Source organism: Spermophilus citellus, assembly GCF_964194105.1.
Source record: "Spermophilus citellus genome assembly, chromosome: 8".
NCBI lineage: Eukaryota > Metazoa > Chordata > Mammalia > Rodentia > Sciuridae > Spermophilus > Spermophilus citellus.
This window is the reverse complement of record NC_138189.1, coordinates 5,124,823-5,147,261: the sequence shown is the minus strand read 5'-3', so window position 1 is coordinate 5,147,261 and position 22,439 is coordinate 5,124,823. Positions and strand designations below refer to the sequence as shown.

Here is a 22,439-nt window from a genome sequence, read left to right as displayed (position 1 = left end):
AAATACGGAAAGTGAAAAACTGCTTCCTCTATTGCAAACTTCAGATTCTATATGACACTTTTGTGCCTTATGACAAAATCAATAGACATTTTTTCAACAAATTTGGAAGTCATCGAAAAACACGAGGGAAAAATACAAGAAAATCACCTGTGGTCAGCCCTCCAGAGTCAAGCAGCGCTGAGGTTTTGCTCTGCTTTCCTCAATTTCCTTTTAATCTGCAACTTAAACACTAGGCCTGCCCCTCCCCCCTCCTCCTCCCTCCTTCCTCCCCTCCTCCCCTCCCTCCCTCCTCCCTTCCTCCCCTCCCTCCCTCCCTCCCTCGTCCCCTCATCCCCTCCCTCCCTCGTCCCCTCATCCCCTCCCTCCCTCGTCCCCTCATCCCCTCCCTCCCCTCACCCCCTCCCTCCTCCCCTCCTCCCCTCCCCCTCCCTCCTGCCCCCTCATCTAATCCCCATTCTTTTTTTCCGCACCAGCGTTTTCAGAAGCCTTCTCATGACATTAACTATTCATTAACGTACCTAAAAACCTGGAAGCAACAGAAATTTAACATGGGATTTGTTTTGAGCTGTGTTATCCCACCGTCAGGACCACTCCATCAACAGCGCAACCCACCACCAGCCATGGCTGACCAGGAGCTTCCCGCATCCAGAGTGCCAGGCGGGTGCTTTCTGTGCATCCTCAACACAATCCTGCAAGGAGTGGACCCCAGATCCTTGCTCAGTGAATGCCCGGAGTGAAGAGGTAGGGACTCGTGCCAGCCCCAGCAAGGCTGAGGGGCTACCCCAGCCTCCAGCCCCGGCCCAGCTCCCACAGCCTCACGGCCTCTCTTTATGGTCATTGAAGGCACTTGGATTTTTCATACGCTGCCCCCAACAGGGGACACTTGGTCTGTCTTTCCTTGAAGAGTCACTTACACCTTCTTCAACTGGCAAACGGAAACGCTGAAGCTGTGGGAGGTTCAATCGCGGGCCTGGGTCAACACCCAGGAGGTGACAGAGCCAAGGAACCAGAGCTCTGACTCCGAAGCCAAGGCCCTTGAGGTTCTGAACAAAGGCAGTGCACGGGCCAAGTGTCAGACCCTGTGGGCTGTTCCGAGCCCTGACTTCTTCTCCCAAGAAGCACCTACAGCCGGCCCTTGAAGTCCTTGGCTCCCCATCCTCGAATCCAACCAACTGTGGACTTAAAACATTCCAAAAACTGGGTCTTTATTAAGCATGTTCAGATTTTTTTTCCTTCTCTTTGTTCCCTAAACAATACAGTGTAGCAAGGATTTACCCAGCTCATTGTTGTTGTTTTTTTTTTTTTTTATTGTTGGTCGTTCAAAACATTACATAGTTCTGAATATATCATATTTCAGTTTGATTCAGGTGGGTTATGAACCCCCAGCTCATTGTACTAGGTGTGCAGAGTCATCGAGAGGTGACCCAGAGCTCTGAAGGAGGTGTGCTGGTCTATGCCATCTGTGTCAGGGACCCAAGCAGCCTGGATTTGGGTGTCTGTTGGGTGCTGGACACATTCTCCTGTTGATCCCAAGGGATGAATGTACTTTTAATTGTTTAGCTGTTTCTTATGGTATTACCATTTGTATTTCTAAGGAACACACTGCAACTGCTCAATATTTACTACCCATGTATTATCCATACACCTAGACCTTCTACTGTGGGAGACGAGGAGTTAGCTCTGACACACAAGGGTGCACAGACAAACACACACACACACACACACACACACCTACCTTCCCTTCCCTTCTCTCACTATCTAATAATGCTATTAAAGCCCGATTTAAAGTAAATACTTGGCATTTGCAATATTATAACTAATAAAGTTTTATTTAAACCTGAGCCATTAAGGGTATTTGAATTAAATTTCCTTCATGTTGAAACTTTTTATTTGCCTTAGGGTTAGTAATTGGTTCATGCTGTGCTAAATGCTAAAAAGGACTCCATACCCTCTGGAGATGCACACTGAAACATTTATGCATGAAATTATAGGATGACTTGATTTGCTTCAAAATGGCCCCGAGACACGGAGGCTGAATTCAACCTCCCTCTGGAAATAGCTGGGAGCTAACCACGTCCCAGAGCAGCAGACAAGGACAGAGGTCCACTGGGTGGGGCATCTGCAGGAAGGAAAGGACAGAGAGTGCCCTGGGCTGCCCTTCCCGCACACAGCTGGGAGCCTGCAGACCAGGGAGGGACCCCCAAACATAGGCCAGCTGTCCTGATGGGTCATGGTTTGACCTTGAACGCTCTCCAAAAGCCCGTGGGTTAATACAGAGGTGAGATGATGAGATTATGAGGGCTGTAAGCTCATCAGGGGATTAATACATTGGATGGATGACTAATTTGAAAGGACTAACTGGGTGATAGCTGTAGTCAGGTGAGCTGTGGCTGCAGGAATCAGGTCACTTGGGGTGTGCCCTCTGACTGTAGTTTGTCCCCGATGTCCCTCTCTCTCTCCCCCTCCCTCCTTCTGCTTCCCAGCTGCAGTGAAGGAAGCAGCTGTCCCCTGCCAGGTCCTTCCCTCACGATGGGGAGAATGTGCCTCATCTCAGGCCCAGAGCAGTGAAGGCAGCTGACCATGGACTGAGACCATGAGCCCAAGCAAACTTTTCCTCCTCTAAGTTGGCCTTGCCAGTGTCTTGGTCAGGGACAGAAAGCTGCCTCACATGATGGGTTGCAACAGCAGCATGGCTCAGAACCAGGAGGAGCCATCCCGGCCTGCTGCAGGCCCTGCGCCCTCCACACTCTGACTGACCGGCTGGACAGCTCGCAGCACCTAGGAAGACCATCCTCACACAATGACTGATTCCAAAGGATAAAACTTGGAACAGCCAGATGGACGAGGGCAGGGGCATGGGGTGGGGTGGGGACACGCAGAGCTTCCAAAGCCTCTCAGGGGCCACCGCCTCCAGCAGCCCCATAGCTCCCCAAGCTCTTTGTTCCAAGTCTCTGTCAAACTCCATCTCCAGCCGGCCCACCCCCTGGTGCTGTGTCCAGGGGCCTCAGGAGGTGAAGGCCCAGCCTTCTAATCGTTTGGTCTTTCTGGCAACAGCCACATCCAGAAGCTATCTAGGGCCCCGCCCTACATCAGTTAATTAATGTGAAGTCAGGTGTGACTGAAAGGAGCCCATTTTGGAAATAGAAGACACTAGCAAGAGACCAGGAAATGCCAAGATCTCCAGCAACAGGAACTGGAGACAGAGACTAAATATAAACGGGTGGAAATATGACTCTGCACTAAAGAAGGACATCATATATTACAAATATTTCATAAACCTAAGATTTTATCCCATTTTTAACTTCTTTAAAAGATAACTGAAGGGGGCTGGGGTTGTGGCTCAGTAGTAGAGCACTTGCCCAGCATGTGTGAGGCCCTGGGTTGGATCCTCAGCACCCCATATAAACAAACAAAATAAAGGTATCATGTCCATCTACAACTAAAAAAATATTTTAAAAAGATAACTGAATACTGAAAGTAAAACAACACCAGAATATGTGGGAGTTATTGCAGAAATGGCAAAAAGAATCACATCAGCTTTCTGCTGCTGTAACAACACACCTGAGGGAGCCCACTTATAAAGCATAAGGGCTTATTCAACTCACGCTTGTAGAGGCTCCACTCCCTGATCAGCTGGCCCTGTTGCTTTTAGGCCTATGGGGAGGAAGCACCTTATGGTGGGAGTTGTGGTAAAGCAAAACCACTATGTGACCAGAATTAAAAGTAGAAAGGAAGGGACCAGGTCTACAGTCAGCTTCAAGGGCATACCAATGACTGACTTCCCCCCAGGCCCCGCCTCTTAAAGGCCCCGCCTCTTAAAGGCCCCGCCTCTTAAAGGCCCCGCCTCTTAAAGGCCCCGCCTCTTAAAGGCCCCGCCTCTTAAAGGCCCCGCCTCTTAAAGGCCCCGCCTCTTAAAGGCCCCGCCTCTTAAAGGCCCCGCCTCTTAAAGGCCCCGCCTCTTAAAGGCCCCGCCTCTTAAAGGCCCCGCCTCTTAAAGGCCCCGCCTCTTAAAGGCCCCGCCTCTTAAAGGCCCCGCCTCTTAAAGGCCCCGCCTCTTAAAGGCCCCGCCTCTTAAAGGCCCCGCCTCTTAAAGGCCCCGCCTCTTAAAGGCCCCGCCTCTTAAAGGCCCCGCCTCTTAAAGGCCCCGCCTCTTAAAGGCCCCGCCTCTTAAAGGCCCCGCCTCTTAAAGGCCCCGCCTCTTAAAGGCCCCGCCTCTTAAAGGCCCCGCCTCCCAATGGCACCAAGCTGGGAACAAGACTTTAGTACAAGGTCATTTAGGGACACTTAACACCCAAACTACAGCAAGAGCAGATGGGGAAATGGACAAAACTGTTCTCACACTGTCTGAAGGGATGCAATGCCCCTGATAGTAGGGTGTGAGTTAAAGATCCGCGCAGAATACTAAGGCAGACGCCAAAGAAAAGGGGTAGAGAAAATGTGCCAATGACGGATTTAATCATGAAGACCTGAACTAATGTGAGAGGAAGCAGGAAGGGAGGAGGCAGGGGGCCAGCACGAAGTGGAGGGGGCGGAGAGCAGCATGGCAGGCTGGGTGGAAGCCATACATCCCTACGCCCCAGCTGAAAGGTGAGGATGGTGACCACGGCCTCACACTCCGTGAGGAAGCCGGGGAGCAGTGGGTGTCCATCTCTGGGGGTCAGGAGTCCCCGTAGGGCCGTTCCCTGGACATGGTGCTGTGAAGTGGGCAGAGGGCAAGTTCCATTGGGCTGGGCAGAAATGGTGGCTGCCGCCCACAGGTGGCCATGGGCCAAGCGTCTCGCAGATTGAGCCCATCCAGTCACACCTCCAGAGGGTGCCTGAGGGTCAGAACACGGGTCACCTGAGCAGCATGGAGCCCACCTCCTCCCCTCCCCTGCAGCTGCCCACCATCCGAGGATGGAAATCGACTAGAGGCCCAGCTCACAGTTTCCACCTCCCCTCCACCCACCCTCCTCAGGGTCTCCAGAGTGACCTTCCCAAAGTGCAAATTCCATTGTGCTCTCCTGTTTGAAACCTTTCCAAGACCAAGCAATGCCAGCAGCTGTGCCACGCTCCCCGTGCCGGGCCCAGTGCAGGGTCCACCCGCTGACTCTGTCAAGCAGGTGGGGAATCTGGGTCCGCGGATGTTCCATGGCTGCATGGTGGCCCCTGGAGGAGCAGCTTCCCCACCCCACAGCTGGGAAGGTCCTGGGGGCCACTCGTGGAGGGTGGGCAGGCAGCAGGCAGCTGGAGGTCTTGGACAGGAGACAAAGGGGCTGCCACGTGCGGATGGGGAGCTGCCCGAAGGCGCCCGGGCCTCCGGGATGTCAGGAGAAATGGGGAGTCTGTGGCAGACGAGGGCTCCAAAGTCGGGAGGCCCAGGTTCCACAGGCAGAGTGACTGAGGGCAAGTCACCCAGGCTCCTGGAGTCCCAGCTTCCTAGCTGTGAGATGGGAATGGCGCTACCCGCCTTGCTGGGTATTAGTGGTGACTGAAGCTGGAAGGTTCTGTCAGCAGCTGACAAGAAAGAGACATGTCATCCGTGATCCCTTTCCTCCCCTCGCTGGTGACAGGATCCTGCCTGGTCACCTCCACCCTCAGCAAAGATCCTTTGTATTGTACTCCTCCTACAGTGACCTGGCCAGCCCTGAGCAGACGTCACTGGCCAGGGCCATGGCTTGTAGAGGACACACCAAGGCACCATGTCCTCCTAAGACCTGATGCAGGGAGCCCTGCAGGTGTCCCCTGACCGAGGCCCAGGGGAAGGGCTGGGTTTGGGCCCAGAGAGCACGTTGAGCAGCTTATTAGCTGACTCTGCCTCAAGATCTAAAAATCACTCCTCTCTGGTTTCTCAATCTCTTCACCTTGCACAACTGGAAAGACCACCGAGATGGCATTCCCCAGAAGATGGCATTCCCCAGGGGCCGGCGTGTTTTCTGGCAGCTCAAGGGACAGGGCAAAGCCCTCTGCTGGACACCACGATGGGGAATCAGGAACAGAATCAGGAACAAGGGCCCTACGTAAGGCAAGTGGAGAGCTCTGTGTAAAATGTATTTATTTTCAAAAGTTCCCTTTATAAAACCAGAATATGTAGCAAACACAAAATGTGAGAACAGCGAGGCCCGTCCTCAACACGGACCACGTCACACAGCCGGGCACAGGGGTGCGAGCTGCGGCAGAGTGTCCTCCAGGTCCCTGGTGACTCGGGACCAAAAGAAAGGAGTGTCCACACCCTCATGGTGCGGAAGAGAGCAGGCCAAATGGAAACCCATGAGACCACGCTGAATCGTCACTGAGGCCAGCGTGTGCAGGGGACCCGTGTCTTCTGCGTGGGAATGGGTACGCTGCAGGCTGAGCGTTAGACAGCAGCACACACGGGCCTCCCCTAGTCCAAGCCCAGGGCCCTGCTGGCCTTCTTGGCGTTCAGGAAGTTCTTCTTCCTCCTGGGAGGGATGTGCAGAGAGATCTCCGGGTCCTTCGGGTTTCTGAATATGAAGAGCTTTTCGCCTGTGTTTAACACGTCGAGAGCTTCCGCACCTAGGATGGGGACAGGGGCCGGTTCGCCAACGTGCTCCAGGGACAGGTGCGGCCAGCCTTCTCCGCAGAACGCCATCCTCTCCCTGATGGGGACATACGTCTTCTTTAATATGCTAAGGAGAGAACAGAAGGTTGAGCTGACAAGTGGGACTCACTCAGACCTTCCTGAGAGTTCTGAGTTCTCCAGGAGATCCCCAGCCAAGTGCCATTTAAAGACCCTTTCCACCTGTGGGCACCTCCAGCCGTACTGGCCTGTGACTCAAGTTCTCAGGAGTCTTATGGGGTCGTTGTCATGACATTGTCAGCTGGGGCTCAGCCTGGCGGGGAGTTCACACCATGGAGATTGGCAGGGCCTCAGGAAGGCTCCGCCCCACCCCCCGGCCAACTCTTAGACATTTACAAGGAGACCCTGGGCCTCACTGTAAACCAGCTGAGGAAGCTGGGTACTAAGCAAAAGTTCAAGGCCGGGCAGACGTCAGCAGAGGGTGGCACACTGAGGGAGGGTCCTGGGACAGGACTGCTGCAATCTGCCCCGAGCCATCCCGAGTCCCCAGCTGCTCTTGAGAATGCCCGTGGGGCCTGAGAACCACTGGCGCTCTCTGCCCAAGCAGTGCAGGACAAGGCCACAGCCTGGGTCTGCAAGGGACATCACTGGCCAGTGGGGTGCTGGACCATCTGTCCCCAGCCTTGTAGCTTGTATGGGCCTGAGCGAGGACTCCCAGGTGGCTCTGGCTCATATCCTACGTCCCTTCTCACTGTAGATCCTGGTGCCTCTGGGCAGGGCGAAGGCTACCACAGTGCGCCAGGTGCTGTGACCATCACCCCTCATGTCACCTGTGGCACACGGGTCAGTGCAGCCCAGGAGTGCTCCCAGGGGAACACGCTGGTCACACAGCTTCAATCTGGACTTAGAGAGGTTTCTCCTGACCAACCTCCCAACCTAATTTCTTTGGGACGACTTTCTGATACCCCCATCACAGAGAGCTCCAAGCTGTTACCATGTTACCAGTGACAGGCTCAGCACCTCCACCTGAGCTCTGGAACGATGGAGGCAGGGGGCTCAGCAGACCCTCCCCCTGGACAGTCACTGCTCCCCAAGGACAGGGCACCTGCCACTTTTTAAGCCCTGGTGAGCTCGCCTGATGTGACTTCCCTAAATCCCTCGTAGATGGAAACCAGGAGACACTTGGTCAACAGGTGGTCACATCTAACCCACTGTGCCCCTCCCGTCCCTCTGATCTCCAGGTTTGCAAAAATCACAGGCCAGAGATGCAGGCCTTGGGCACACAGAGCACACACAGGCCTGGAGCGTTAGGCAAACACAGGGACTGTTACAGTCCACGTCCCAGGGCCACCAGGTACTGGGTCTTGGGGTCCCTGGACTTCAGGTCTATCATCTTCATTTTCTGGAAGGTTCAATGCAATGAGAAGCGAAAGGGCTTTGGGAATAATAATGTCTGAACAGCTACAAGGAATTATTCCTTTTCTAATTATAGCCCTTAAAATAGCTATTAGCTAAAATAAATACAGAAATTAAAATGCTAATAATGTTATAACATTCTCCTCCTGATAGCTGCAGCTTATCTTCAGCTTCTAAACTAAGCCCATGGAATAAAGATGTGTGGCCTTCAGGGAGGACCCTGCCCCGTCACCGGCGTGGACGGCCCTCCCTGCACCTGCGCCAGCGCCTACCTCGCCTTCCTCTGTTGGGCCCAGCGCACCTTCTCCAGGCCCCTGGCCGTCAGAGCGCCTCGCAGTTCCCTATCCAGGGCTTGCCACCAGGCCTGGTGTTTCCTAATAGCAGAGAGAGGCTCCGGTTAAAAAGGACAGCCTTCAACTCCCCCCCTGGTGACCTCTGCTGGCCTCCGTCCCCCCGTGTGACCTCCGCCGACACAGGACCCCTGGTCTCCACGCCTCCTTTCCCTTGCTCAGGACACACCCATCAAGCAGGCTCTTGGCCTGGTCAAGGAGGAATCTCTGCCCTCGAAGGGCTCCCAGTCCGGGGGATCACAGCGAGAGGGGACATCAGTCAAAGAAGGCATCACAGAGCTGGGGACATCTGAGCTCAGGGAGCAAGGGGGGCGTTCATGAAGGGCTGTGTGGCTTACGGGGCCCGCCTTGGCCGGGGAGGCATGGTGGGTGCGGGCGGGGTTCCGTCTCTTGGTCCTCCTGCCTGAGACAGTGGACGCACCCGGAGCCGGGTCAGCGTGTCCTGAACATGCGTGTGCAACACAGAGAAGCACGTGGAAGCCGGGAAGGTGGCGGGCAGGGCGTCCTCAGGCCATGGACGTGTGTGACTCCAGACCAAAGGTGAGGGACCTTGTCACACTGTCAGGGAGACTGAGAGGAGAGCTCGTGGGCCCGGGCCCCGGTCGGCAGAGCACGGCATGGCCAGAGAGTCCAGCCCAGGGGCACCTTCCTCTGCGCCATGCTCCCACCCGCCCGCCTGGAGGTGGGTGCAGCTCGTCCCTCCCCACAGTGGGCGGGGCTCTCCTTGCCAGGAGACATGTCTCTGACGACAGCACCCCACAGCAGCTGCCCACGGTGCTTCCTGGGCCTGTCCCTCCGGGGCTGGACACAGCTCTCCCCACACCCACAGGTCCCTCAGCCACCGGCTCCCGTGCAGCCAGTCAGCTTCCGCGGCTTGAAAGCCAAGGCCTCGGGGAGGGGCTGCCAGGCCCCGGGCGGGGGACCAGGAAGAGGGCCTGCCCGCCCTTAGGGACTCTGGGTGGCCTGGGCCGGGAGAATCCTCTAGCCCCCTTGGCTAGGAGGCTGGACAAAGTGCAGGCACTTGCCACCCGTGTCCTCCTGCTGTCCCAGGCCCGCAGGCCCTCTGGACTTGCTGGACGGCAGGACACGAGGACGGCTCTTCCTCACGGCTGGCCTCACGCCCTCCCTCCCCCTCCCCCAGCTCTGCCCACGTGTCCTCAGCAGTGCTTGCAACCTCCGGAGTCAGACCCCTCCTCAGCTCTGACCAGACAGCCCACGTCAGGAAAGCAGTGTCCACGTGTGTGCCCACCATCGCCATTCCAGCGACCCGCCAGCCCCCGCCGTCCAGCCACAGCCTCCTACGGGTCCTGGATGAGGCGGGCTCTGGCAGCTGGGGCCCTACCCTTGCCAACCTGGTCCACGTTTCCCTTCTCAAGTGACACTGCTGACTGCCCCCAGACCCACCCCAGCCCCGCTTCCTGCCTTCCCTCTATGAACCCAATTCACACCTGGACTTGGAACCTAGAGGAAAATATCTGCAGGGTTGTAACGGCTGAGGAAAAGTGGCCCCAGTGAAGATGCGGACAGCCACCTACCTAGGCTACGCCTGTCTGGAGTATTAGGCCGCCATTGAAAACAACGCCTGAGAAGACGTGTCAAGGCACGGCTTGAAGTAGCAGGAAACGCAGCTCAGCTACTGGGACAAGAATCGCCCAGGAACATGGAGAGCTGCCCCCGCTCTCAGGCCTGTGGGCAGGCGCCCGACACCCACACAGGTGTGGGCCAGCAGGGCAGCTCCACTCCAGTCTCTCCTGGGGCGGGCCGGAGCAACGGGTTCAGTGGAAACAGCACTTGGAGCTTCGAGTCGGGGTCTTTCCCCAGGCGGCCCCTCTGTGGCCCAGGCCTCTCTTGGATGCTGGGCAGCAGCAGCTCCCAGTCACCGCAGGGCCACGAGGGCCTCCCCACTGTCCCGGGCCGTGCTGTAGTGGGGTGTTCTGCCCGAGGGGTGTCAAACACGCTTCCCACCCACACGTTTTCCACCAAGGATGGGTTTATGGGGACGAGCGTCACGACCTCACGGTAAGCACACACCTCAACCACACTCAACACACGCACACGCACTCAGAAAGCCTGTGGAGGGAGAAATGTGACCAACCGACAGTGAGCCTGATGGACATTTTTTCCAGGTGGTAGGTCTGATCCCCTGCCCCAGTCCCATGACGGGTCACCCTCTCTCTGGTTTCCAGAGGCAGTCACCAAAGGGCACTCACCTCCTCCTGCCAGGGTCGGCCTGCTCCCTGCCCTCGTGGTCTGCCGCACGGTCCGAGTGCTTCTCACTGACCGAATCCAGCAGGGCCAGCAGCTGGGGCTGGGAGCCCGCGGGCAGCAGCACACTCAGGAGGCGGCACAGCGTGGCCCCAGGCACCATCGCCATCTTGCAGAGGTACGACGCCAGCCTCAGCTCCTAGGGGAGGCCGGGGAAGGGGAGCTCAGCCCGCGCCACCTCTAGACTTGACATGCGTCAATTTTAAATTTATTGCATTCTTAGGGCTTTTTGTCTAAGGGGAATAAATCTTTTAGTAGTTAGTCTGGAAAACAGCTTCTAAATTCACAGAGCTGTCAAAAGAATCTTCTTGGTGAGCACCTGTGGCACCCACGGCATTCCTGAGGCTGCGTCCCTCCCTGTGACTGTTCTCGGCTCTGTCGGCAGCGCCCGAATCACACAGCAAAGGCCCTGGCCTGCAGCTGGGACACTGCTCACCTTTCTCCTCCTGTTCCACTTCTGTGAGGCCACACGGCCCTGAGGACCATTCAGGCTCCAGAAACAACTGAAGTGTCCCTAAACCAGGGGACAGAGAGTGTCCCAGAGACACTGTGCTGCGTCCTTACCACAGAACACTGTTCTGCAATAAATAAAAGAGCTGGAAGGGCCTCGAGTCTAAGGCTGCTTGACTCTAGGCACACAGGTCTGCGGCCTGGACAAAACTCAGAGCTTGGGCAGACCCTGGGTTGCCAGGGTGGGCAGTAGGGGGCAGCACTGGCAGGGCTCTGTGGAGAGGACCCTCTGTGCTCAAGTGACAGAACGGTGCACATGCTGACACTGATGTCAGCTCCTGACTGTGACGTGCTCTGGGCAACAGCAGCAGGAAACACGAAGCCCGGTGGATGCTGGAACGCCCCACACTGGCTCCACGACCTCCTGTGCATCCGCAGGATTTCAGAACAAAATCTTTGTGGAGAAACCAGCACAGATCTGGTATTCCAGAAAGCTCCCTGGCGCCCAGCAGCACTGAGCAGAACAGAGAGGCCTTGGGCCGGTTTTTGTCTCTCTCTGCCTCTGCCTCCTCATCTGTAAAATGGGGATTATGATGACACTGTGGCACAGGGTTCGGTGAGGACAAATGGAGCTAGAGCTTGTTCCACTGTCCTGTATCACACAGGCACAAATAACACCACTTCTGGTCAGGGCAGGCACATCTGACCACCTGGCCAGTCAGACCTCCCCTGGGACTTCAGTGAGGCCTAAGACTGCCACACAGCAAGGTTGGGGTGGGGAGGGCATCGAAGGGCCAGGAGCCCAGGGCTGCCAGCCACATGTCCCTCTAGGAGGCGGTCATTCATGTGCACTAGGAAGCAGGAGAGCCCTGCAGAGGCAGAAGGACCCGGGGAAGTCCATTTGGTGTTTGTACCCCTCAGGCTTAGCCTGGCTTTCCTGGGGGGTGGTCAGGGGATCCAGATGTTTCCTTTTATATAAAACAGCATCAGGGATGGGGCGTGGCTCAGAGGTAGAGCACTCGCCCACCATGCGTGAGGCACTGGGTTCGATCCTCAGCACCACATAAAAATAAATAAAGACATGTGTCCACCTACAACTTAAAAATAAATATTTAAAAATAAAATGAAATAAAAAAGCATCACATTTGCAGATACTCTGCACATAGCCTCTCGTACCTTCCCATCATCACCTAAGACACGGGACACGATGGTGACCCACCGGGCACAGCATTGGCTGGGGAATGTTGGGTAGGAGAGGCCCTCAGTGTTTGGTAGAGACACGGCCCTGCCCGACCAGCTGCACAGCACCTGTCCACAGCAATGCAACTTATTTTGGATCCACAGTTGGCTGAATGTGGGAACATGGAACCTGCCCGAGTGTCCCCTGCCTGCCACCTGTGCTGGGACCACTCATGACCTGCTCTGAATTTCCCGGGCCAGCTTCCTCAGCCCACTCAATGGCTGAGGACAGGCAGCTCTGAGGAAGGGGAAGAGGTGTGTGCAGGGGACAGAGGCAGGGACAGAGGCAGTCTGGGGCGGTGTCTCCTCACCTGGCCGCACAGGGTCACGAAGGTGTCCGTCTCCATGTTCTCCAGCAGATCCTCCAGCACAGCACTGTCCTGCTGCTCTTGTCTCCAACTAGAGGGAAAACAGAGCCCAGTGAGGCCACTGTGATAAGAAGGGACACCATGAGGTCATCCAGGCTCCAAGTAAGGAAGAGGGATCAAAGCCACACCGCCGCGTGAAAAAGAAGTATATGGACATACGTATGCGCACACACACATACGCACACACACACACACGCACATGTACACAGATATATGAAGAGATGGTGGGAGGCCTGTGCCTCTTGTTGCCTAGGCCACTTCCAAGGAGGGTGGCCAGGAGAGGGTGGCTTGAGGGAGGTTCCGTGGGCCCCTGAAGGAAACGTCTGACTTTGACAGAGCTCTGTAACCCTCTCTGAAGGCTGGGCAGCGGTCCTCAAGGCCTGCACCAAGAAGACCAAGACCTGGTCCATGTGCCCTGTGCTGAACAGACCCAGAGCCACTGTCCAGCCCTGACCACAGGACCAGCTGGCTTCCCTTCGCAGGAGCCTCCTGTCCTCCACGGGAGCAGCTCTGCTGGCCACATGGCCTGCCCACAGTCCTTCTGGTGGCCACACCCAATGTGTCCTCAGGTGCAGCTCAACGCCTCCAGGGAGCGCGTGAGCACTGCACACCCCAACGCCCAGCCCACCTACCCACGCCTCCGAGAAGCTCCTCGGCACACACTCAGCCCTTCACGGTCACCTCAGAGCCCCGAGCCATGCTCTGTTTACACAGCATCTCACCACCCGGAAATCATGCCCATTGAACTCCAGTCTGTTTCCTTCCGACTAACTCGAGTCTGTTTTCAGGACCCAGCACACTGCCCAGTCCAGATGGCCTCACATTCCCTCCACACCAACGCCACATTCACAGCGAAAACGCCAGAGCTATGAACCTTGTTTTTCTAAGAGTCCCTGATGCCACAGGCCAAGCTAACTGTCCAGTGTTAGTTGAAAAATAATTCAAAGAACAGAGAAAGACGACGGGAGCTCGGCTTTGCAATCTTGATAAAGCGCCATGTTTACAGTGAGATCTGAATGAGGCCTGAGTTCTGCTGACGTCGGCCCACGGCTGGTCCTGCACTAAGATGATGGAGAAGCCCGTGAAGAGGAACAAGACCTCTCTCTATTATTTTTGCAACTTCTTGTAAGTCTGTGATCATTTAAAAAGTCTAAAATATTAGTAAACCTCAGTGATATGAAAATAAAGTATCTTAGAAGGACATCAGGGAACAAGGAAGCTGATTCCTGCCAAGCTGGGTGGCTCGTGCCACGTGCTGGCTGGCACCATAGGCGGGAGGGTGAGAGGCAGGTTCCCCAGGCCTGCAGGGGATGTCACCCTCGGGACTGTGGGCCATGGGCCGTACCTCTGCTGGTGGAGATCCAGTAACTTCTGGCCCTTGCCCAGGGCCTGCTGCAGGACGGTGGAGATGGGCCTTTCAGAGTCCTCCTCCCCAGGCTCGCTCAGGAGCCCAGTCCCCCCAGCCACCCAGTGCTGCCAGCTGGCCAGGGCCTGCTGCTGCTGGGCTGCCTCCTGCTGGGCCAGTTGGTCCTCCAGCCTCCTCTCCAGCTCCTGGAGCTCCTGCACACAGAGGGGACAGGTGGTGAGTCCCACTATAAATGTAAATGGAGCAAGGACAAAGTCTGACCTCCCGGCACACGCCGGAAGCCTGCTGGGCCCGTCTTGCCTGGTTCCCCTGGTAGCGAGACCAGCTATAGGATGTGCCCGCCACCGTCACAGCTCCACCCAACAGCACATGGTGCTCCTTCCTCTACAGGGACTTCCCGACTGCCGACCGACCATACCTCCTGGGTGGCAGGCTCCCTAGTCCCTGGGGGACAGGGATGTCCCTCCTCACATCCCACTGACACCCTTCACATGCCCTTTTTTGTAGCCACCTGCATCACTGTCATGCACCCTTTGGCTACAGCGTGGGCTCCCTGAGGGCAGGGGGAGCCTCCTGCTGCCCATCTGCACCGTGCCGGGCAGCTGCCACCTGTCCCTGGATCACCGCAGAGTTCCTGCCAGCATCGGCCACTGAAGAAGCCACGGGACGCAGCACCACGGTCCCTATCAACAGTGCCTATGGCACAGCGGCACACCAAAGGGCTGCTGGTCCCCGATGGCACCAACTTAGGAGGCTCCGTTATGACTTCCGCCTTCGCCATGGTGTGCAGGCAGAGCACACGCAGGGAAGACGGACGCTAACTCTGGAATCTGGATGGTGTCCCAGGCGGGTGACACGCAGTACAATGTTTTCTTGCCGTAGTGGACTGTGGTGGTGGCATGGTCCCCAGCCAGCCCCAGGTGCCAGGATGGACAGCAGCGCTCCAGTGTGTGCTGAGCTGCCAGGCAGGCCAGGGCTGCAAGTGAACTTGAGTCTTATTCTCAGTTTATCGTGAACTAACCCTGGAGGTCGGGGGGCATCTGTGGGAAGATCTCTGTCCTTCATCGACTCTAGACCACACCCCCGCTTCTCTGAGTTTATGGATGAGGAAATCGGGGCAGAGTGGCGGTGATGTTCCAGGTGACACACTCACTGAGAGGCAGAGTCGGGATCCGAGCCCAGGCCAGCGAACTCCAGGCTTGTGCTCTCACTGGGCCATGCTGCCTGACACCGTCAGAGGGCACCTGCCTTCCCAAGTCAGCAGAAAATTTCAGCAGAGGAGTCTGCCAAGGTGGCCATGGGGTAGGTAGGAGGCCCCCAGGCCACCAAGGTGCATGCAGGGGAAGCCGAGGTGAAGGACAGTGGGGCTCATCCTGATAAGTCCTGGTGGGCCTCACGGGGGACGGTGGCCCCTGATCCTCCTAAATATGTATCAAGTACTCTGATTTCTGCGGAGGGAACAAAGTTCGTATCAAATTCTCAAGAGTCCCACAGTCCCCAAAGCTCAGAAATACAACCCGAGAACCAAGACAGTGGGACAAATGGCCGAGAGGAGCCCTGAGGACACAGCATGGAGAGACTGACCACCTGGCCATGCACTCCAGCCTCGATCCAGGGCCTGGGAACCTCTGAGAGCTGCGGAGTGGCACCCCCACCCACTGGGGTCTGCCATCCTGACCACTGATCACTGCAGCACCCTGAGGGGGGAAGACGTAGCCCTACGTGGTTTTCCACAGTGTCCTGTTGAGCTGAGAGGATGGCCAGCAGCCTGTCAGAGGCCAGGCCTCTGCTGGGAACAGTGTGGGATGGAAGACTCCAACCCGAGCCTGTCGGGGTCACCAGAGAAGTGGTGGAGCACAGAGACCATCTTTTCTAAGGAGCTTGAAAATCCCGGGTCAGGAATGGAAGGCAGGTGGACATGGCCTGCAGCTCAGCGTTCTCTGATGGGACCTCCTCCAGGGCTTCAGGCCTGTGCCCAAGCCTGCTCCCCCTCTGCACCTGCCTGCTGGGTTCCAAACTCTGCCTGGGCCTACCTTCTTTAGAGCTTGCTCTGCTTTAAATACAAGGACCACGAATCCCGGGCTGTGGTGACCTGTCTTTCTCCCCAGCAGTGAGAACAGGGCCCAGCTCATGGAAAAAGTTAATAATAATAATAATAATAATGGCAGTTAACATTTCCTGAATGTCTACACTGGGCCAGAGCATTTACACAATTTATTTAATCTTCACAAAATGACACAAAATTGGATTTACCATTATCCCTTTTTATAGACAAGGTGACTGAGGCACAGAGAGTGTAAGTGAAACTCCTGAAGTCACAGTGTTGGGCAAAAACACAGCTGGAGAGAACTGAGGTTTCTCTGGTCTCTGGTCCCATCACTCAGTTCAGCAGCCTCAGAGAGCACCACCAGGTACCTGCCCGGTGCATGAACAGAGTGACAGCCGGTGACACCGATGGGTGGTGGAAGGAGGGATGATAGGTAGACAGGGACAGAAAGATGGATGGACGATAGATAGAGGACAGAAAGATGGTAGAAATAGATTAGGTAGAGAATGGATAGATAGACAGACCGACCGACGGATGGATGGCTGGACAGAGGATAGAGTTCCTTTTTGCTGGGTATTTGTTGGGATTCAGAGTGAGTGAGGCGTGTCTCTGGATCCTGAAGACTCAGTGTGGGAAGGGGGCAGCCCGTATGCAGAGACAGAGACAGAACACCATCCTCGGTGACCACGGATTCGAAGGGGGCTCTCGGAGCACAGAGCGGGGACAGATGGTGCCACCGGAGGGCATCCTGGGTGGCTTGATGGAGGAGATCCCTGGGCTTATGTTAGAATGTGGACAGGAGTTTGCAAAGAGGTGAGGCAGAAGTCTTCTAGGTACAGGTCCCTCTAGGGAACAGATGCTTGAATGTGTCTCAGGGCTCAGAGCAGCAGGAAGATCTAGGGCCTGAAGCCCAGGGTCTGAGGGAGGAATGGTGGGAGGTCAGTGTTTTGTTTTGCTTTTGTACCAGGGATTGAACTCAGGGACACTGAACCACTGAGCAACATCCCCAGCCTCTTTGGGTATTTCATTTAGAGACAGGGTCTCGTTGAGCTGCTTAGGGCCTCGATAAGTTGCTGAACTGGCTTTGAACTTGCCATCCTCCTGCCTCAGCCTCCCAAGCCATGGGATCATAGGCATGGGCCACTGCTCCCAGCGAGGAGGTAAAAGTTCAAATGTGGACCTGGCTGGTAGGGCTGTGCGTGATCATTTTATTTTTCATAAACATCCCTTTGGCCACAGTGTGGAGAGGAGACTGGAATAGAGAGGGGGCCAGGGGCATGATCTTAGGACAGGAGGCCTGCTTTGCTGCTGTGGGCCTTGGTGAAATGACCGTCCCTCCCTAAGCTCAGCCTCTTCCCCAGAAGAATGGGACTAGAAATGCCACTGGGGGCTGGGGATGTGGCTCAAGCGGTAGCGCGCTCGCCTGGCATGCGTGTGGCCCGGGTTCGATCCTCAGCACCACATACCAACAAAGATGTTGTGTCCGCCGAGAACTAAAAAATAAATATTAAAAAAATTCTCTCTCTCCTCTCTCTCTCTCTCTCTCTCTCTCTCTCTCTCTCTCTCTCTCTCTCTCTCTCCTCTCTCACTCTCTCTTTAAAAAAAAAAAAAAGAAATAGAAATGCCACTGGTGGAGGGAAGGAAGGGGCAAAAGCCCAGTCAGTGCCTGGGCCTCACGCAGAGCTTGGCGGGTGCAGCCAGTATTGACACTCTCTGCCTTTGAAGCCCGGATGGCTGGGAGCCACGAAGCCAGACCACAGAAGACCAAGTGCAAGAACTCAGGCAGAATCAGCAGAGGGTGAGTACTGGCACAGGAGAACCAGGCGGAGGGAGGAGGGAAGGGAGGTGCCCATGGGCCTGGAGGTGTGTGCTCAGTTCAAACCGAATGCAGATACAGTGCGTACAGTTAGTCTGGGGTCACAGCATCTGCTCCCTGGAAGTCCTTCCTGTTTAAATCTGCCCATCATCACCATTTTGCCCCCGATCCAATTACACCTTGCATATGTTCCAATATCACAAAAGGAGTCTGAACCCTTCATCAATGAGGTGCACTCAACGTCACCCTCGCAGGAGTCCTTTCTCCCACAGCATTTCATTGCATGCTTTTTTAATCCTCCCACGAGTTTAAGAGCTTAAAAGCCCATTTCCAACAGGAGAGTGGTCGATGCAGATGATCAAATGCAGAATGGAAGTCCAACATCTGGAGCACAATGGCCGTCTCCTGCCAACTGCAGACTGAATGAAACAGCAGTCACCCATCACCTTGGCCTTGAGGACACCACGTCATCTCCACTCAGGACCCACAGCCTCTTCCCAACAGACCAGCAGTAGGAAGCTCTGTCCTACTCAAAGTCTCAAGATGGACAGGGTGTTGTGGTCTCAGTTACCAGTGGACACAGGTGATCTCGGCACCATGAGGGGCTTCCAGGCCACACTGAGGGTGTTTCCCGTTAGGTAGAGGCAGCAGGTAACTGAACTGAGAGCCGGGGGTCCTAGTGTCTCACTCTGCCCCCACTCCCTGACCTTGGACTGTCCTTCCCTGGGAAGGCTTCATTCCCTCCATCTGGAATCCAGGACAGGGCTCCCTCTGTGCCAACCACTCTGAGTGCATACCGTGCTGTGTGTTTGGGTAAGTGCTAGGCCAGGCCTCCTCCCATTACCAGGAGTCCACCTGGAGTGGGTGTATATGTGGAAATGAGCGTCTGGGTTGTTTCCCCCGTTAGCCGTTAGGTGGATTTTCAAAATGGTGTTCTAGTTTCTCCTGAGAGACCAACCGTATACTCCTGGGGGAAACTCAACCTGGCCACGATGTATTGACTGACTTCTTCTCATAGACGGATGGGTCATGTTCACATCTGGTGTCTACGATCACAACTGCCACTGTTCCTTCTTAGACTGCTCGTGTCTGGTTTCAGTATGAAGGTTCGCTGAGCAGCATAAAATGAGCTGAGGAATTCCATCTTCCTGATCTCAGGAATAACGTGCACCCGACTCCAGCGGAAGACCTTAAGGTTTGGTGGAGTCCGCCTACAGAACTGTCTTGGTTGGGTGTTTTCTGTGAACAGGGAGGATGCTTAACCTATGCACCAGTTTCTTTCATGGCATTAGGAATGTACATGTTTTTTCCATCTTCAGTCAATCTTTCAGACTTTTCTAGAAATTTTCTCCTTTCAGTTCAGTTTTCAGATTCTTCAATGTAAAGCTGTGCACGGTATTCTCCTATTTTTAAAAACTGCTGCATCTACAGTTGCTTTCTAAACTCTGGCATTATTTACTTGTCCCTCACCTCTTTTTGTCATGGCAAGTCTTACCAGACATTTGTATATTTTATAAGTTTTTTCCCCAAAAAATTCAACTTTCCACTTCCCTGTGGCAGTTCTGTTTTTATTTTTATTTTGTGGCAGTTCTGTTTTTATTTTTGTTTACGCTGTGTTCCTTCTTCTGCTTTCCACAGGCCAATTACCCCAGTTCCCCCACCCCAGCTTCCTACATGGTCAGCTGTGGGCCTTTCTTTCCTAATGTAGCTTAGGGTATAAAGTTCCCTCCAAAACCTGCTTTAGCTGAATTCCACATTGTGATATGTCATAGGTAGATTATTTTTCTGCTCTATGTTTTTTTAAAATAATTTCCATTATTTCTTTGACCTAGGAATTATTCAGAGGTATGTTCTGAAGTCGCAGATTATGGACTCTTTAGCATTCATCTTTTTTAACTGTTTTGAGGTTAACTGCCCTTTGTTGAAAGGTAGCCAGAGTGACACAGGGTGATCATTTGTCACTGCTCCAGTGTGTGCTAAGGGCACATTTTGGTTTCCTGTTTGCTGTGAACCCTGGGTGCACTCAGGGTGGCTTCTCAGATGCTCTTCTGTGTGCCCTCTGGGCTCCATCTGATCACCAATCATACTGCAGCATGTGTGCCGAGATTCTCACCTTAACCTGACTTCTCCCTATTCTCCCACTTTTCCTTTTTCTTATTTTCTTTTATTAAGTTCACACAAGTCTAGAATCACTAATGCTCCAGGTGAACAACGTTTCAACATCATTTTTGTATGACCTTTATTTTTTCAGTAAACTCACAAATCATGACATTCTGCTGATGCTTTGGGTCCCAAAGGTCTTTGAAGGCCCTGGCCTGCTCACAAAGGTCATCTCCCCTGGCTTCTCACTGCCCAGTGACTTCTTGCCCACGGAGAGCTCACCTCTGGCTGCACTCAGTCTTTAGAAATCCTGATGTGTCCTCTGCAGACACCTTGCTCTGCACCAGGACTGGAGACCAGGGAGTCCTGCTGGCCCCTTCATCACCTGGGGCGTCCTGGCCGAAGGGCTGTACACGTCTGGTCCCTTCTCGTCTCCGCTCTGCTGAGGCTTTCCTTAAAACTCATAGGGCAGCTTCCCCCGCTGCAGGCGGGAAGGCAGGGCCTCTGGCCCCCCAGCCTGTCTGGGTGTCCTGCCCCATGGACACATCCCACAGCCTCCTGCCCGGGGCTCATCCCAACCTGGGTTCCAGGTGTCGGTGGTATCGGGGCAGTGCTGGCTCCCGATCTGCTCTCAAGGCTCCCTGCAGCTCTGACGGGGACACCCGCAGCCAGTCCCGAAGGACATTCTCCTGTGCTTGAGCTTTACGGGGGCAGCACTGGAAGCTCAGTGCTGGAACACCCAGAGACCCTACTGAAGCTCTGTCCTTAAGATTCCTGTCACCACGCAGCGTTCACCATGTGGCCAGAAAACAGTCTTGGACTCTTCAGAGTCAACTGTGATTTGCCACCTTTTAAAGAATTTATGGGACCCCCATCTTGATGAACTCAGCTGGGACAGTCCATCCACCAAGGTGACAGTGCATCAAGTCAGGGAGAGACTCTGGCTCCTGTCACTCATCAGCCAGGCGGTCTTCATCTCTCTTTCCCTGAGGAGTGAGCGTGCTGACAACACCCACTTCACAGCAGGGCACAATAATCAACAATATAACCCACAACAGAGGGCGCTGAATGGCACTCAGTGCTAATCACACTTAAATGATAGTCTTCAGAAATAGAATAGAGCTGCCGATGCTCAACTGGCAGCTGGTCTGTTCACTCGAGCACCTGCCTGCCCCCACGAGCTACTCCACACCTGGGAGGGCCTCCCCCTGCATGCAATTATCACAGTAATAAGTGACACATAAAATTCTAAAGTCCAGGCACAAAGGACCTCAAATTAGTCCTCAAAACAGTGATTACTGGAGCTGGGGATGTGGCTCAAGCGGTAGCGTGCTCGCCTCGCATGCGTGCGGCCCGGGTTCGATCCTCAGCACCACATGCCAACGGGGATGTTGTGTCCGCTGAGAACTAAAAAATAAATATTGAAAAAAAAAATCTCTCTCTCTCGCTCTCTCTCCTCTCTCACTCTCTCTTTAAAAAAAAAAAAAAAAAAACAGTGATTACCATAGCTCTCATGTTATGGATCCTCTTCTTCACCCTGAAAGAGTGCAGCCTGCAGGCTTACTGACAATTTAGAATTATAAAGATAAATAATCCAATATACGGTGACATTCAGGATGCCCTTAATTGAAATATGCACTTTTTTCCCCCTTACTGCATCTTCATTCAAACATGAACTTCTGTTGTTTGAAAGAAACACTAATGTCACTAAAATGTGATCCCTGCCATTGACCAGAAGATTCACCAGTTCCCCACGGTCTCTCCCTAGAAGCAATGCCCTGGAGCTGCCTGGGCTGAGAGTTGCAGGCTGCTGACCAACAATGCACCCCACTTGGTCCTTGGCCCACCCCAGGGCATAGACCAGCCAGGCGCTCAGGGCCCATCTGCAGCTGGAGGAAATGGTGGCTTTAGAAGGTGCCGGCCCCTCCCGACCCCTCCTGCACTCACCGGGCTGTGGGACTGCAGGATCTGGCCGCAAGCCGCCTGGCTCAGTGTCTCCGACTCCCTCAGCTCCTCCAGCAGCAGACCTTGGATGCTGAGCAGGGCGGTGAAGGCCGACAGGGTCTCGGTGGCCCGGGCCGCCTTTTGGAACTGCACAGCAACCAGCCACTCCGCAAAGCGTCCCTCCTGGGCCTCCAGCCGCTGCACCCTCTCCCGCAGCAGCTCCCCTCGCACCTGGGGGACCAGCAGCACCAGAGGGCAGTGAGCCGAGGGACGGGGAGGAGAGCCAGCAACCTCACAGAGGCCAGGGCCGTCCCACAGAAGCACAGGAATCTACAGGAGCCACCAAGAAGTGTCCAGCTTCTGAGGACCACGCCTGTACTTACTGAGTACCATGCTGTACTTACCACCCTCAAGGGTGAGCGGGCGTGTTGCCATCCGGCTCAGGCCCTCCCGTTCACTCTCCCTGCGCAGCTCCCAGGCCCCTCCACCCTGCGCAGAGCCTGGCACCTGCCTGACTGAAGTGCCCACACGCTCTCTTCCTTTGGTCTCCAGCTCCCG

At 55.0% G+C, this 22,439-nt stretch overlaps 1 protein-coding gene across 6 annotated transcripts in view; it reads right to left on the bottom strand.

The window, feature by feature from the left end:
• Nucleotides 1-6,028: 6,028 nt before the first annotated feature.
• Nucleotides 6,029-22,439, bottom strand: part of EVC2 (EvC ciliary complex subunit 2) — a gene marked incomplete at its 5' end in the record, with an annotated part of 108,001 nt that continues 91,590 nt past the window's right edge. For all 6 annotated transcript variants that reach the window (XM_081303857.1, XM_081303858.1, XM_081303859.1 and 3 more), the window contains 6 exons: nucleotides 6,029-6,629; nucleotides 8,209-8,310; nucleotides 10,497-10,690; nucleotides 12,552-12,639; nucleotides 13,954-14,168; nucleotides 21,885-22,112. In XM_081303857.1, the coding sequence (XP_081159983.1) occupies nucleotides 6,365-6,629; nucleotides 8,209-8,310; nucleotides 10,497-10,690; nucleotides 12,552-12,639; nucleotides 13,954-14,168; nucleotides 21,885-22,112 (1,092 nt within the window). In that variant the 3' untranslated portion in view covers nucleotides 6,029-6,364. The remainder of the gene's footprint in view (nucleotides 6,630-8,208; nucleotides 8,311-10,496; nucleotides 10,691-12,551; nucleotides 12,640-13,953; nucleotides 14,169-21,884; nucleotides 22,113-22,439) is intronic.